At 40.5% G+C, this 13,600-nt stretch overlaps 1 protein-coding gene across 1 annotated transcript in view; it reads left to right on the top strand.

Moving 5' to 3' along the window:
- The window catches only part of DYNC2H1 (dynein cytoplasmic 2 heavy chain 1), a 318,727-nt gene that overhangs the window by 16,881 nt on the left and 288,246 nt on the right, over positions 1–13,600 (top strand). Inside the window, exons 11-18 of the mRNA XM_028105952.2 lie at positions 646–821; positions 3,352–3,547; positions 7,076–7,171; positions 10,242–10,394; positions 10,966–11,064; positions 12,079–12,218; positions 12,298–12,526; positions 13,377–13,504. Of these exons, the coding sequence (XP_027961753.2) occupies positions 646–821; positions 3,352–3,547; positions 7,076–7,171; positions 10,242–10,394; positions 10,966–11,064; positions 12,079–12,218; positions 12,298–12,526; positions 13,377–13,504 (1,217 nt within the window). The remainder of the gene's footprint in view (positions 1–645; positions 822–3,351; positions 3,548–7,075; positions 7,172–10,241; positions 10,395–10,965; positions 11,065–12,078; positions 12,219–12,297; positions 12,527–13,376; positions 13,505–13,600) is intronic.

The following is a 13,600-nucleotide window of genomic DNA, read 5'->3' as shown; positions in this document are numbered from 1 at the left end:
ATTTATGGATTTAACAGCTACTCTTTTAATATTTTGGTATTATCAAAATTGATCTAAGATTCTTATGTACAGTGTCTTCTATCTGACTCACATAATGGATGTTCATTGGTTATGGTCTGTGATTAAGAGCAAGCAGACATAGAGTGTCTATGTTGGAGAGTTCTACTTATTCAAGGTTGTGTTTTTGATGTTCTGTTTTCTGAAATATTCTACCCAATTTTGTCAGTCAGCTTTCCAAAGTGCTAGATCATGTTCTGTGTACAGTTGTGGAAGAAAGACATTTCTTTCCCCTAATTGCCCTTCAGATTGGCAGATATGTGTGAGCTCTTCACCAGAGCACTAAGCAAAGGACCACATTATTGCTGCACATGTGTAGGAGCGTCGCTGAGTTCGTGGGGGTCTCACCCTTCCGATTAGGCCTCGTATGCGTTACATCTGTGTTTGGCTATTCTGAGTTGTACAAGTCAGAAGCAAAGTGGGGGTTGATCTTCTCACCTTTGCTGGCAAATCTTCTCTCCTACTGTTTATAGGTGGATGGGAAAGTAATTTCTGAATCACACATCAGAGAAGGTGGTTCATTTTATGCCAATTTTGTAGTAAGTATTAATATATTCTTGTAATATTCTTGTGATGTGGCTTTTTAAGGTGGATGATACTATCAAGATTGCAGAGGCTCTTTTATCTGACTTGTCAGGATTCCGATCTTTCCATCGAAGTGCTGAAGATCTCTTAGACCAGTTTAAACTGTATGAACAAGAACAATTTGATGATTGGTCCCGAGACATTCAGTCTGGTTTGTCTGATTCCAGATCTGGTTTGTGGTAAGTACAGATACACTAAACAGTGACATCTGGGCAAGAATCTTGTTTCTTATGCTATTAACCGAGTTTTCTCTGTTCTCTCCTTTGTCCAAACTTACTGCCATCTGGGTGGCTCAGTCGTTAGGCGTCTGCCTTTGGCTCAGGTCATGATCCCAGAGTCCTGGGATCGAGCCCCGCGTCGGGCTCCCTGCTCAGTGGGGAGCCTGCGTCTCTCTCTCCCACTCCCCCTGCTTGTGTTCCCTCTCTCGCTGTCTCTCCCTGTCATATAAATAAATTAAATTAAATTAAAAAAAAATTTTTTTTTGGTTAGTTTTTTATTATCAACTTTTAAGTCATTAAGGTTGGGAACTTGGAAGATAGAGTTAGTCGACTGCCCACCTTGCTTCTCATGCGTGTTTGTCAGGTCTGCAGATTCTCCTTTTAGAATGAGGCTTTCCTCTCCTGTGGTGTGTTGCTGTTGGTATTCATATATGTTTTTCTACCTTTTTACATTAATATTATTTACAGGGATACACACACACTGTAAGCTATAAAATTTCATTATTTTAAGTTCCTTGAGGTGGGAAGTAATCTCTTCATGAAATACTACTTTGGTGCCCACCGTAGGGTAAGGGTTTGCTAAACACTGAGCGATATTGAACCTAATTTAATTGGTTAACCTAATTATTTTAATGCACATTTAAAATGGATGATCTGGAAAAACCATTGTTTCTTTGGTCAGGTAAACTTTCCTTAGTATATTACTGTATTTTCAGAAACTAGTCATGTTGTAGTTTTTAGAAACTTGTTACTTTTCAAAAAAGTAACTTTTGTTGCTTTGTCCATAATATGAAATTCTGTTTATTTTGCCTATACTGCTACAAAGAATAATTAGGCCTTAAGGGGTAGCTTCTTAAACTGAATAAATAGTTTTTTTCCCTTACCTTGCATTTTGGATGTGGAGGAAGAAGAGAAGAACCGAAACGTGCTGGGGTGTAATGATTCTAACCTTATGCCATTGAACTCTTTCCCCTCCTACTGTCAACCTAAAATATGATAGATACGCCAGACCTAAAAGAAGAGTTCTTTAGTCAACTAATTTTGGGAAATGTTGACACTTCTATCACTGCAGCTCTGGTGGAGATCCACTCTGTGACAGCATGCCAAGGGATTGAGACCTTCTCTAAAGAAGTCTGTTGAATGCTGTTCAACCCAGTGTTTCCCAGTTGGCAATGAAATACTTGGACTCCTGCTTTTTTTTCCTGGGCAAAACCCTTTATTGTTCCATAGAATCAGCATGTTTTAAAATATATTTCAGGATATGCTGGTATGTAGAAAGTAGTTTTGAAGATTAGTTTCAAATAAAGGCAAAGAAAATCACCATTAAAATTTTCTGCAGGGAGTCTGCTTCTCCCTCTGACCCAACCCCCTCTCATGCTCGCTCGCGCACTCTCTCTCTCTCATTCTCTCTCTCAAATAAATAAATAAAATCTTTAAAAAAATTTTTTTCTGACAGGCTATCTGTTCTGTTATAGGAACGTTGAGGCTACATCATTATTCTAAGCCACTTTGAAGTACCTATTTTTTATTCTGCTTTATTATATGTGTTGATAGATGGGTGGGATAGTTTTGTTCTTTGCTTTTCAGGAGCTTACTTTCTAAGACCTACGTTTTCTTAATTGTGAAAGTGATTTGAAGGAATAAGCATTATGTAAACATGATCCTGAAAGGGAAGTCATGAAACTATAATACTCTTGACTGATTAATTAATTAATTAATTAATTTTTTAAAAAAGATTTTATTTATTTGACAGAGAGAGAAACAGCGAGAGAGGGAACACAAGCAGGGGGAGGGGGAGAGGGAGAGGGAGAAGCAGGCTTCCCGCGGAGCAGGGAGCCCAATGCGGGGCTCGATCCCAGGACCCCGGGATCGTGACCTGAGCCGAAGGCAGACGCCTAACGACTGAGCCACCCAGGCGCCCCACTTCTTGATTAATTTAGCTCAGTATTTTCACAATCATGCTGACTCGAGTGCCCTGATTTAAAAATTGCTATTGTAACATTTACAAGAAACACGAAGGACAGCTCTTAGAGAAACAAAAGTAGAGGAATGAAACATTTGAATATATCTCCTCCTACCATTTTGATGTTCTTTATCATTGATCCTTTAATAAACACATTAAATAACCAAGTAGGCTGACTCAAGAAATACCTAAGGTACCCTTTGGAAAATGAACCGAAACCTTTTCTCTTTATGGTGAATATGATGCCAGTTTTGAGTCTGAGTGGAAGGCTAAGAGATTGATTTTACTGATTTCAAAAACTGCTTGGTTGAAATATTAATGTGATGGTGTATTTTGGATATTGCAGTTTATTACCAAGATCTGAATTGTGTGATACTATGTGAAAATAAGATTGCTTAAAAACTATAATTAAAATTTTTTTTACTTTGAGTTAATTTTATATTTACAGAAAAGTTGTAAAAACTGTTGCGTTTTTCGTCTGTCAAAAGAGTGAGAACATGAATTTTAAAAAGTTATTTTATCTTGTAGTATCGAGGCTAATGGTCGAATTATGGAATTGGATCCTAATGACGGATCATTAAGAGTGCATTATTCAGATCGGTTGGTGATTCTTCTTAGAGAAGTTCGTCAGCTCTCTGCACTTGGCTTTGTTATTCCTGCCAAAATACAGCAAGTTGCAAACATTGCACAGAAATTCTGCAAGCAAGCAATTATTCTTAAACAAGTATGACATTATATTTTTGAATATATGACTGTTCTGAGTTCATTACAATATTTTAAGGGGTTCGTCTTCTAAATTTTGAGTTTTTTAGGCTAACAGAATAGCACAAGTCTTTGGAAATTAAGGTTTGCTAAATGACTACATTACAAAATTTGCTTTGCAAATCTATATAGGAATTCATTAATTTGTGATATGATTGTTATTGTTGTTCATTCTAAAAGCATTTGGAAAAATAGACTGTTATTTCTCCTTTTTTCCTTTTTCTTTCGTGTTGTATGCATGGATCTTCAGGGACCTTCTAGTCAAAGGGCCCTCTGTCCTTTGCTTGCCTTCGAGGGGCAGATTCTTAGAGAATTACCAGGCTGATGGGCTGGTCACTATTTTTCGCCATTTCACGGGTCTGGCTGTTTACCATTTTGCCATCATGTCATTTTTCTATTTAGAACCAACTATTATGGCCACATTGTCTGTCTCCTTAGGGCAGAACACAAGGCCCTTCTTAATCATGCTCTAACGAACCTAACCAGCTATGGCTTCCACTCCCTACGCTCTGAATGTGTCTCCATGCACAGATCTCTGTCCCCTCTTATTAGAATAATAAAGTCGTCCTTTAATTCCCCACTCATAAGTCATTTCTTGTGTGTCTTTCTTTAGTTGATTGTTCCCTATTCTGTATGCAGTGTGCACATCACTCTTGAACGCTTTATGGAGTATTGGATTTTTTTCATCTTTTCTTTTCACTTGATTAATAGATCGTGGTGAGCAGGAATAGTATCTTAGAGGCAGGGGCAGTGTCTTGTGTATCTCGGTCTCTCATTTATTCTTTCAGCAAAGATTCCTTGAGCACCTGCACTGTCAAGCACAGCGTAGTGGGGATATAAACATGAATATACTGCTATCATATTCTGGCACGGGGTTCTCCGCCTTGGCACTGTTGACATTTTGGACCAGTTTTTCCTGGGGACTGTCCTGTGCGTTGTAGGATGTTTAGCAGCATCCCTGGCCAGTAGCACGTGTCTGCTCCTGACAATCAGAAGTATCTCCAGTCGTTGCCAAATGTCCCCGTAGGTGCAAATCAGCCATGGTTGAGAACCACTGGTCTAGCAGCGAGAGCAAAGTAAACATTGAGTTCTCATTAAATATCAGGGCTTCTGGAAGATAGATTATTTATGTTATTTCCATTCAGCCCCCCACCCCCTATTTTTCAGTGATCTAATTGGGGATCAGATTCGTAACATAGCTTTTCTGATGCCACACAGCTAATAAGTTATGTAGCTAGGGTTTGATACCAAATCTGACCCCAAAGCCCATATTTATTCCATTATAGTTACATACTGGTGACAGATATTTGAAAAATTGGTAAAATATTTAATTTATTGTGAGTATTTTATTAGAGATTTTTGTAAGTGCTATGAAAGCATAGAGGTGGGAATTTTCAGTTATTTGCTGGGTGAGGGTAGAGGGAGTATCAGCTAAATCCTTCCAGGGGAATGCTGTTTGGTGTGAGACTGGAAGGGTATATGTATATTGTCTCAGGAGCACAAAGGGGAGGGTGGGTGAGCATTTCACATAGAGGGACTGCATCCTTAAAAGCAGAGAGGCTCACTTTTGTATCCTCTGTATTTAGTGTGATGCAACAGGAACTCAAACGGTGAAGGAATGACCATATAGTATTTGTCTTTCCCCAGGGAAATCTATTTACGTAAACCTTTACTGATGAGCAGGTATGCAGCTGGCGTAGGGAGGGCGAAGTAGGAGTTGGTTAGATTGTAGTGCGGCCAGATTGCTGTAAGGGTATGTATTCTTTTGCTTCTAGTTTTTCTGATTAGGCTTCTTCTTGGACTACTGTTGTGCTGCAAAATAGTACAGTGGATGTTCTCCACCAAATAAGCAGATTTTCATATGTACTAGTGGAAAGAAGAGGACTCTATAAAATCAGTTAGGATTTTTTTTTTTTTTCCTGAGCGAGAGAGAGATGGGTGGGAGGGGCAGAGGGAGAGGGAGAGGGAGGATCTGAATTAGGCTCCACACCCAGCACCTGAGCCTGCTGCGGAGCTCGATCTCACGACCCTGAGACTGTGACTTGAGCTGGAATGAAGAGTGGGATGCTAAGCCGACTGAGACACCCAGGCGCCCCCATGAGGACATATTTTTTAAGCACATACTCTGGGCTAAGAATTTTGTGAGATTACAAAGATTACAAAGATACAAAGATTAAAAGACGGTCTTTGTAAACTCCTTAGACTCACGCCATGGTGTCCACTTGATCCACTTCCCTGAACTTCTCCTTTTCCTCTGACAGAGTTGACAGTGGTCTCTTTTGTTCATCACGGTACCTTGTAGCTACTTCTGTTCTTTGATTCACTGATTAATTCACGTAACACTGAGCGCCTTCTCTTGCTAGACACTGTTCCTGAAGCTGTCATTCTAATTTGGGAGGTGGCAAACACACAGGGAGGTAGTTTTAGGTAGTGGTGAGTACTCTGAAGAAAAAGAAAACACAGGGAAGATACAGAGTGGTCAGGGTAGGCCCTGGGGAAGGCTATAACATCGAGAAGAGGAGCGACAGAGTGGCAGCAGAACCACACAGGCGTCTGGGGGAAGACGTGTGTGCAGGGAGCAGATGCCATGCCGAGTTCCTGAGGCAAGACTCGGTGGCTTAGAGACGCAGCAGGGAGGCCCGCATGGCTGCCCTGCACTGAAGGTTTGTGGTGTGGCTGACGGCCAGTCGATGTGAGATGTTGGTGCTGGGGGAGGGCCGTGGGTCTTGGATTTGGATTTTATTCCTGACTGTATTGGGAAGCCATTGGGAGATTTTAGGTAACAGTTTTGGGATTTTGGATTTTATTCTCAAATGCACTGGGGAGTCATTGGAAGTTTTTGAGTGGGCACAGGTATGGTATGATTTCTGTTTAAGGAAGGACCATTCTGGCTTCTTTGAATGCTTTGAGAAGACAGTAGGAAGCCATGACTGGAAACAGGCACTGGTCTTGTCAAGAGACGAGGCTGCTTGGACTGGTGTGGGACCCATGGAGGCGGACGACATGGCTGGGTTTAATACATGTTTAAGAGTGTAGTCAGTAGACACCATTGATGTGGGATGTGAAAGAAAAGTGAAGGACGACTCAAAGTTGTTTTGGTCTGAGAAATAAATAAATTACGTGTTATGTACTGAGAAAGGAAGGAGCAGGTTTGGAGAGTTGTAAGAATGAAGGGTTCAGTTTTTAGCATGCTTTACTGGTTTCCTCTGTATTTCCCTTGATATTGTGAACTTCTTGATTGCAGGGACTGGGTTTTATGGTCTTTGTTTAATCAGCCCCGGGACATGATTTGGCAAATTATAGGAACTCAACACATAATTGTTGACTGCATATATTAATTACATGCATAATGCTATATTAGAGATGAAAAATATTTTTTTAATCTTAGCATGAGAAGAGTTAATATTTCCACTCAATTAAAAATGAAAACAAATGAAAAATTAAGTGTTATTTATTATTGATTATTGCTAATTGGACTTTTACTTTGTAGGTGGCACATTTTTACAATTCTATTGATCAACAAATGATTCAAAGTCAGAGACCAATGATGCTACAGTCTGCGTTAGCATTTGAACAGATAATTAAGGTAAATGGACTTTGTTGTTAGAATTAGAATTTACATGTGAGGTGCTCCTTTTTTTGGTTTTTTAGTATACCCTTCCACTTAACATTGATCTAAGGCTTTGTTTTGTTTCCCAATGACTTCCTTCACTCTTAACAGGTAACGTTTTTCCAACTGTAGATTTAAATGGTTACAGTGTTTCACATTGTAGGTGCTGAGTTTGATCGTTTGATTTCATATTTATAGTATACAGTTGTTGTGCTATTATATTTACTTATTCACTGAAGTGTGAGGTCCTTATATACCAGAGTCTTAAGTGCTTTTCCATCATCTCCTGATTTTATAATTTGATATTCATTTTTTTGTCTGTGTGGTGTATCTAACCCATTCGGCATTAGAAAAACCTACAATAGTTTTTAAACTGTTACTATGTGACTGGTGGCTTTTTGAAATCTACATTTTTAGTCTTAAACATAAAATTTTAAAAAAAATAAGTAGAAGAGGAATATACCCTTTTCTTCTTGTTTTATTTAAAGTGGATTGCTAGTTGTGATCTTCCTTAAGACTACCCGCAGGTTCTGTGATTTTCTAGGAGGACTGATAGGACTCAGGGTATAGTTGCCCCCACAGCTAATTTATTATCTGTCCCAGCAAGAGGATGCAGCGCATAGTCAGCTCAGGGAAAGGTACCTGAGGGTGAGGTCCCGGGGAAACCAGGCGCAAGCTCTCAAGAGTCCCTCCCAGTGGAGTCACACAGGGCATTCTTCACCACCCCTCCTCCAACCCCCCCCCCCCCCCCCAGCAACAAGCTGGAATAAGTGTGAAGTGGTGTCTTCCTGGGAAGACCATTAGCGACTCAGTGCCCAGGCGTTTACTGGGAACTAGACATGGAGGCATCTTCTACCTAACATGTGCTAAAATTCCAGGTTCCCAAGAGGGGATCTCAACATGGTGTTCAGTGTAAACCATGTTGTTTCGGTGCAGTGAGCCGGTGGTAAACGTGAGCAGGGCTGGGGGGTGTGCTCCTAGGTGCCAGCTGAGGGTCTGTCTTGGAAGCAGGCCTTTGGAGGGAGAGCGTGCAGACCTGCTCCGCTGACTTTGTTCCGCACACTAGATCTCAGGCTGAACATTTACTACAAGGCACATAACTCATAAATTTTATTAAAAACATGTTTTTATTGCCAAAGCTCAATATGACTTTATAATGGAAAGTAAAAAAAAAAAAAAACACTGACAGAAAAAAAAAATGTTTTAAAATTGTACCACCAAGGGATGGCCATTGTTAATAGTCTGGTATATATCCTTTAAACTTTTTTTCTGGGCGTATTTACAAGTGTACTTTTGGAAATGGGGTAAGATTTTATTTTTCACCTAATAGATAATGTTTAATTATATACCTTTAGAACTTTTTCTTCTCTAATCAGTATATTCAAAGTAGCATCTGTTGATATTTCTATGAGAAATTGGGTTGTGAGAAGTAAATAATTGCATTTAGCATCTGTTAAATGAGACTGAAGAGTAGATAGAAACTAAGAAGGACAAAGAACATGGAGGTTCTTTCTGATCCCCTGGCCGCTCACTGGATTGGAGAGCAGGGCCTCTAGTTTAACTAACTTCATAGTCTCTAGTAATACAGCAGGAAGTCGTGTGTGGTAATTACTAGGCAAATGCTTTTTCAGCTGTTCCACAGAGGATTCTGTTGGATTTATTATCCTTGTTAGTTTCATTCATTTTTCAGCTATTGATTGAGGGTCTCCTGCATCCAGCCCTAGTTTTTAGTATTTGTCCTAAGTGTGTAGTATCCTCTACACTCACATGGGGTTGTAGTTTTTGCTTCAATCATCAAATAGGATTTAAGAAATTCACGAGAAGAAGGACAGTTTATTTTCCTCATCCCCGTGTTTTCCTTTGCTTTTTGAAGTTCTGAGAGGACCACCTTTGGCCAGGCTTTAAGAGCAGGTTTGCTGGAGACAAATTCTCCTGGTTTTCCTTTTCTGAGAATGTTTTTATTCCCCCTCTTTCCTGAAGGATGTTTTACCAGGTACAAAATTCATGGTTGGCAGGTCCTTCGGCACTTGAAGAATGTGGTTCCATGTGTTCCTGGCTGCGTGGTCTTAGCTGGGGATTCACTGCGGGTTGAGTTGGTGGTCCCTTCTGTGTAGCACATTGTTTCTCTCTGAAAAAGTGAACTGTAGCATGAGGACTGGGTGAGCGTGTGTGCTCGGTGTTCTGCTGGGCCCTGCAGATACCATGCCGATGATGGTGAAGCATGGCCTTGCGCTGCCTCTGACGACGGGAGCAGGAGCTCAGTGTCCCCTCTGGCCTCGCCGGCAGCTCGCAGTGCCTTGTCGCCCCTCAGTTCCTTCCTGAGCCCTGTAAATATGGCTGCGAGGAAGCATGGGGCTAGCTCGCGGCTCTGTTGCAGCAGAGTGGGGGTGGCGAGGGGAGGCCCCACTGGCTCTTCAGCCCCACCAGCGTTACCTTGGCGGGGGACTTGGAGCACGGCCTGCTTTGGACAAGGGATGGATGGAAGGTTGGCTCTCTGCAGAGCGGTGGTTTTTCTATCCATGTTTGGCCAGAGTAGGGCAGGTTTGCTAAAAATGTTTTCTTTTGTTAGGCCACTGTTTTCCTAGTCCACTGGCTAGAGGGAACAGGCTTCTTCTGGAGCTGTGTGTGTGTGTGTGTGTGTGTGTGTGTGTGTGTGTGTGTGTGTGTGTGTTCGTTCATTCCTGGAGGTAGCTCCAGGGTGGAGGCTTGTCCCCTGGCCCGTCCTGCATATTTGGGAGACAGTAAAGAAGCGTGCGACTGTGTTTGCTCAGTTCCCCAGGCCTCCAGGTTGTCTGTCTTCCTCGGCTCCTTCTGTGTGTGTGTGTGTGTAGTGTCATCTAGGGTTGTTTCGCTATAAGAGGAGAACTTGGAAAGGATGGAGCTATTCAATTTTGCTAGACTGCCTTACCATTTAAAAAAGGAAAAATTACTATATGCTTTTTTTCTTGCAGATCAGTGTTAGGGATAACTGGACTTAAGATGTCTGTGGAGTCTTTAGGAAAAGAGAAATGCATTTAAATGCTAAATGATGTTTGTTGTACTTTAGAATTCAAAAGCAGGAAGTGGGGGAAAGTCACAGATTACTTGGGATAATCCTAAAGAATTAGAAGGCTACATCCAAAAACTCCAAAATGCTGCTCAGCGACTTGCCACTGAAAATAGAAAACTGAGAAAATGGCACACTACATTTTGTGAGAAGGTATGTTTTATAGTGTTGGATAGGCTCTGACTAGTATTATTTAAGTGACAATTGGGATATGATCTTAAATACTTTTTATTTGGAAGTCTAATTACCTAAAAGACTTAAAGTTGCAGAAATAGTATAAAGTTCACACTTACCATTCGACTTCCTCTGTTGTTAGCAGCTTGTATCACCATAGTGCGTTTATCAAAACTGGGGAAGACAGCTTTGAATTTTCCAGCTTCCACGCCCATGTCCTTTTCAGGATCCTACCTTGCATTGAGTCCCGGATGCTCTGGAGGCCCCTCCTCCTCAGGCTTTCCTTTGTTTCATGACCTTGATATTGGTAGTTGTTTATGGACTGCCTCTCCATGTTTTCTCATCAGATTGGGGTGATGCAGTTTTGACAGAAATCCAATGGTGTTGCTGTTTTGTCTTTGTGGGGGCGTCAGTCAGGTCTTCGTGTGTCTTATTATAGGTTGAGTTAATTTGATCACTTGGTTAAGGTGCTGTCTGTCAGGTTTTTCCACTGAAAAGTTACTGTTTTTCCAGGGATAATTTGAGACTATTATGCTTTAATTTTTAACAGGTGGTAGTTCTTATGAATATTGATCTGCTTCGGCAGCAACAGCGTTGGAAAGATGGATTACAAGAATTGAGAACTGGCTTAGCCAGTGTAGAAGCTCAGGTGAAGTATGCTTTACTTGGTGTCTACACTTCGAATATCACCTTTTCAGAATGTGAATCTGTAAATTGATGAAAAATCTTTAATGAATTCCTAATTTAGAATTCTGCTGAATTACATGCAAAGACCACAAATTGGCAATAAATAAAAAAGGAGTTTCCATGTGTCTTATGAAATGTCAAATTTCTCAGTGCAGACTCTGTATTTTCTCTGACTTGGTGCTTAAATTTTATCATTCCTTAGTTTGCTTTTAGGTGATCGTGACATCCATAGAACACAAAGCTGAGTTTAGGCAGAAGCCTGATAATTGAAATAGCTCTTTCAGTATGTTTTCCCTTTTTTTGGGTAAAATTTCAGTTCTGTGCACATCTTGATAGGAGATGATGTATATGAGAGTGGTTAGCACAGGGCCCGCTGCATGGTCGGTGGTACTGGGATCTTAGCTGAGTATGAGTTTGGTGTCCCGCACAAGTACGTGCATTTCTCAGTTCCTCAGATCTTGAAGAAAAAACAAAAAGTATTAGGATCAAGTTATTTATGGTTATGTGGATGCAAAAGAGTGTATAAACTGTCCTGAGCATCCTTATATTTTAAATTTATCATTTTCTTAAAAATGTGCAATGGAGTATTTAGGGAGTGGAAAGGGAAGAGAAGAGCTGTACTTGATGGGAATTTTAGAAAGAGGACCAAGTTCATAAAATAAACCAGCTTCTGTTACTGTATTTTTTTTAGCATCATAAAATACAGTCCACATGTAAAATCCATTTGGCATTAATTCGATGTTTCAAGTTTTGCCGAGCTTTAGTGTAGTGTCGAGGAGCCTAGAGACGTCCATGTCTGATCTGTGAGCTGCTCCGCCACACGTAGCAGCCACGGAGTTGCGTGCTGGAAGACGTTGAGAATGAGGGGTTTGGTTTTGGTTTTTGCTCATAATTTTATTTTGTGATATAAACTTTAAATGGAAACCGCCTTCTACTACCTGGTTTTTAAGTAAAAGCTGTGACTAACCCGTGTCAGGGGTTCCAGGCGAGTGACATGTGTGCTTGGAAGCAGCACTGGAACCACCAGCTGTACAAAGCTCTGGAGCATCAGTACCAGATGGGCCTGGAGGCCCTCAGTGAGAACCTGCCGGAGATCAGCGTGGACCTGACCTACAAGTAAGAGGGGAGGCCTGGGTTCATGCACAGCCTGCGGTTTTCTGACACCTCCACTTTAAAGTTATTTACTTGTTTTTAGACAGGGACGGTTACAGTTCAGGCCTCCTTTTGAAGAAATCCGGGCTAAATATTACAGAGAAATGAAGAGGTTCATCGGCATTCCCAATCAGTTTAAGGGAGTGGGTGAGGCCGGCGATGAGTCTATTTTTTCTGTTATGATTGATAGAAATGCAAGTGGATTTTTGACTATTTTCAGCAAAGCTGAAGATCTATTTAGGAGATTATCAGCTGTTTTACAGCAACATAAGGTATGGAACATGTAATTTTCTGTTATTATAACATTTCATCTGGTTGGTTGAATTAGTACTAAGTGTGCAATCTACAGCTTATCTTGTGTGTCATAATATAAAAATATGGCAAGGCAGAGAGAGTCAAGAGTTGAGGATTCTTACACAACCTACATTTATACCATAGATGAGAAAAAAGTTATACTAAGATTTTTTTTGTCTTTGACTATTTGAAAATTGAGAAACTAGTTGTTGCATCAACATGGAATGGGACAGGATTCTGTCATGTCAATTTTAATTCCTCTTAGGAAAATATATCCTTTTCTTTGGTTGGGGAGCAAAGCTTGGAGTAAAGCAACGTCATTAAGATGATGTAACTTTTGACTGTTGTTTGAGTGAATCCTACCAGCCCTCCAGGGATACTCCCCAGCTGCATTCCTTGGTCATTCACCGTTTGTGTTGCTCCGGAGATGGATGACTGAGAATTCAGCCAGTTTCTTAACTGCCTTTGTGATGCTTCTTCTGTAGTTTAGGTTTCTAGAATTGACTGGATCTGGATACTTTCAGATTTGGAGTGTTGCCTTTGCCAAACTGAGTCAGATTTGAGAAGAGAATCTTAAAAAAACGGTTTTTGCGATCTCTTAAGAAAAGTTTTATGATGACAGTACTTTTTTATATTAAATAGTTTTTTTCCTCTGTTCATTCTTTAGGCTCTGCAGTAATGGCTTTATTTGCATACTTAAGTTAAAATTTACATGAATACCTTACATTTGTCCGTTTTTAACAGTGTTAATAGTTGGACCCTAAGCTTTTAAATGTTAATACATTAGTACTGTTTCTTTACTAGTAATGTTTTTCATTCTTTAAATAGGAATGGATCGTAATTGGGCAAGTTGATATGGAAGCTCTAGTGGAAAAGCATCTTTCTACTGTCCATGATTGGGAGAGAAATTTTAAAGCACTGAAAATAAAAGGGAAAGAAGCAGAGCGACTTCCAAGGTATTGGAAGTTAGAGTCGTATTTATGTACCGTAGCAGTTTCCGCCACGAGACGGGAAGGGTACTCCTCCCTTGGTGGTGTCGAAGTCCGGTCACT

This window comes from Eumetopias jubatus, unplaced genomic scaffold (genome assembly GCF_037043125.1).
Source record: "Eumetopias jubatus isolate StellerSeaLion01/CBP00866 unplaced genomic scaffold, mEumJub1_p1.0 scaffold_13, whole genome shotgun sequence".
Lineage (NCBI taxonomy): Eukaryota > Metazoa > Chordata > Mammalia > Carnivora > Otariidae > Eumetopias > Eumetopias jubatus.
This window is presented reverse-complemented; position numbering and strand designations above follow the sequence as displayed.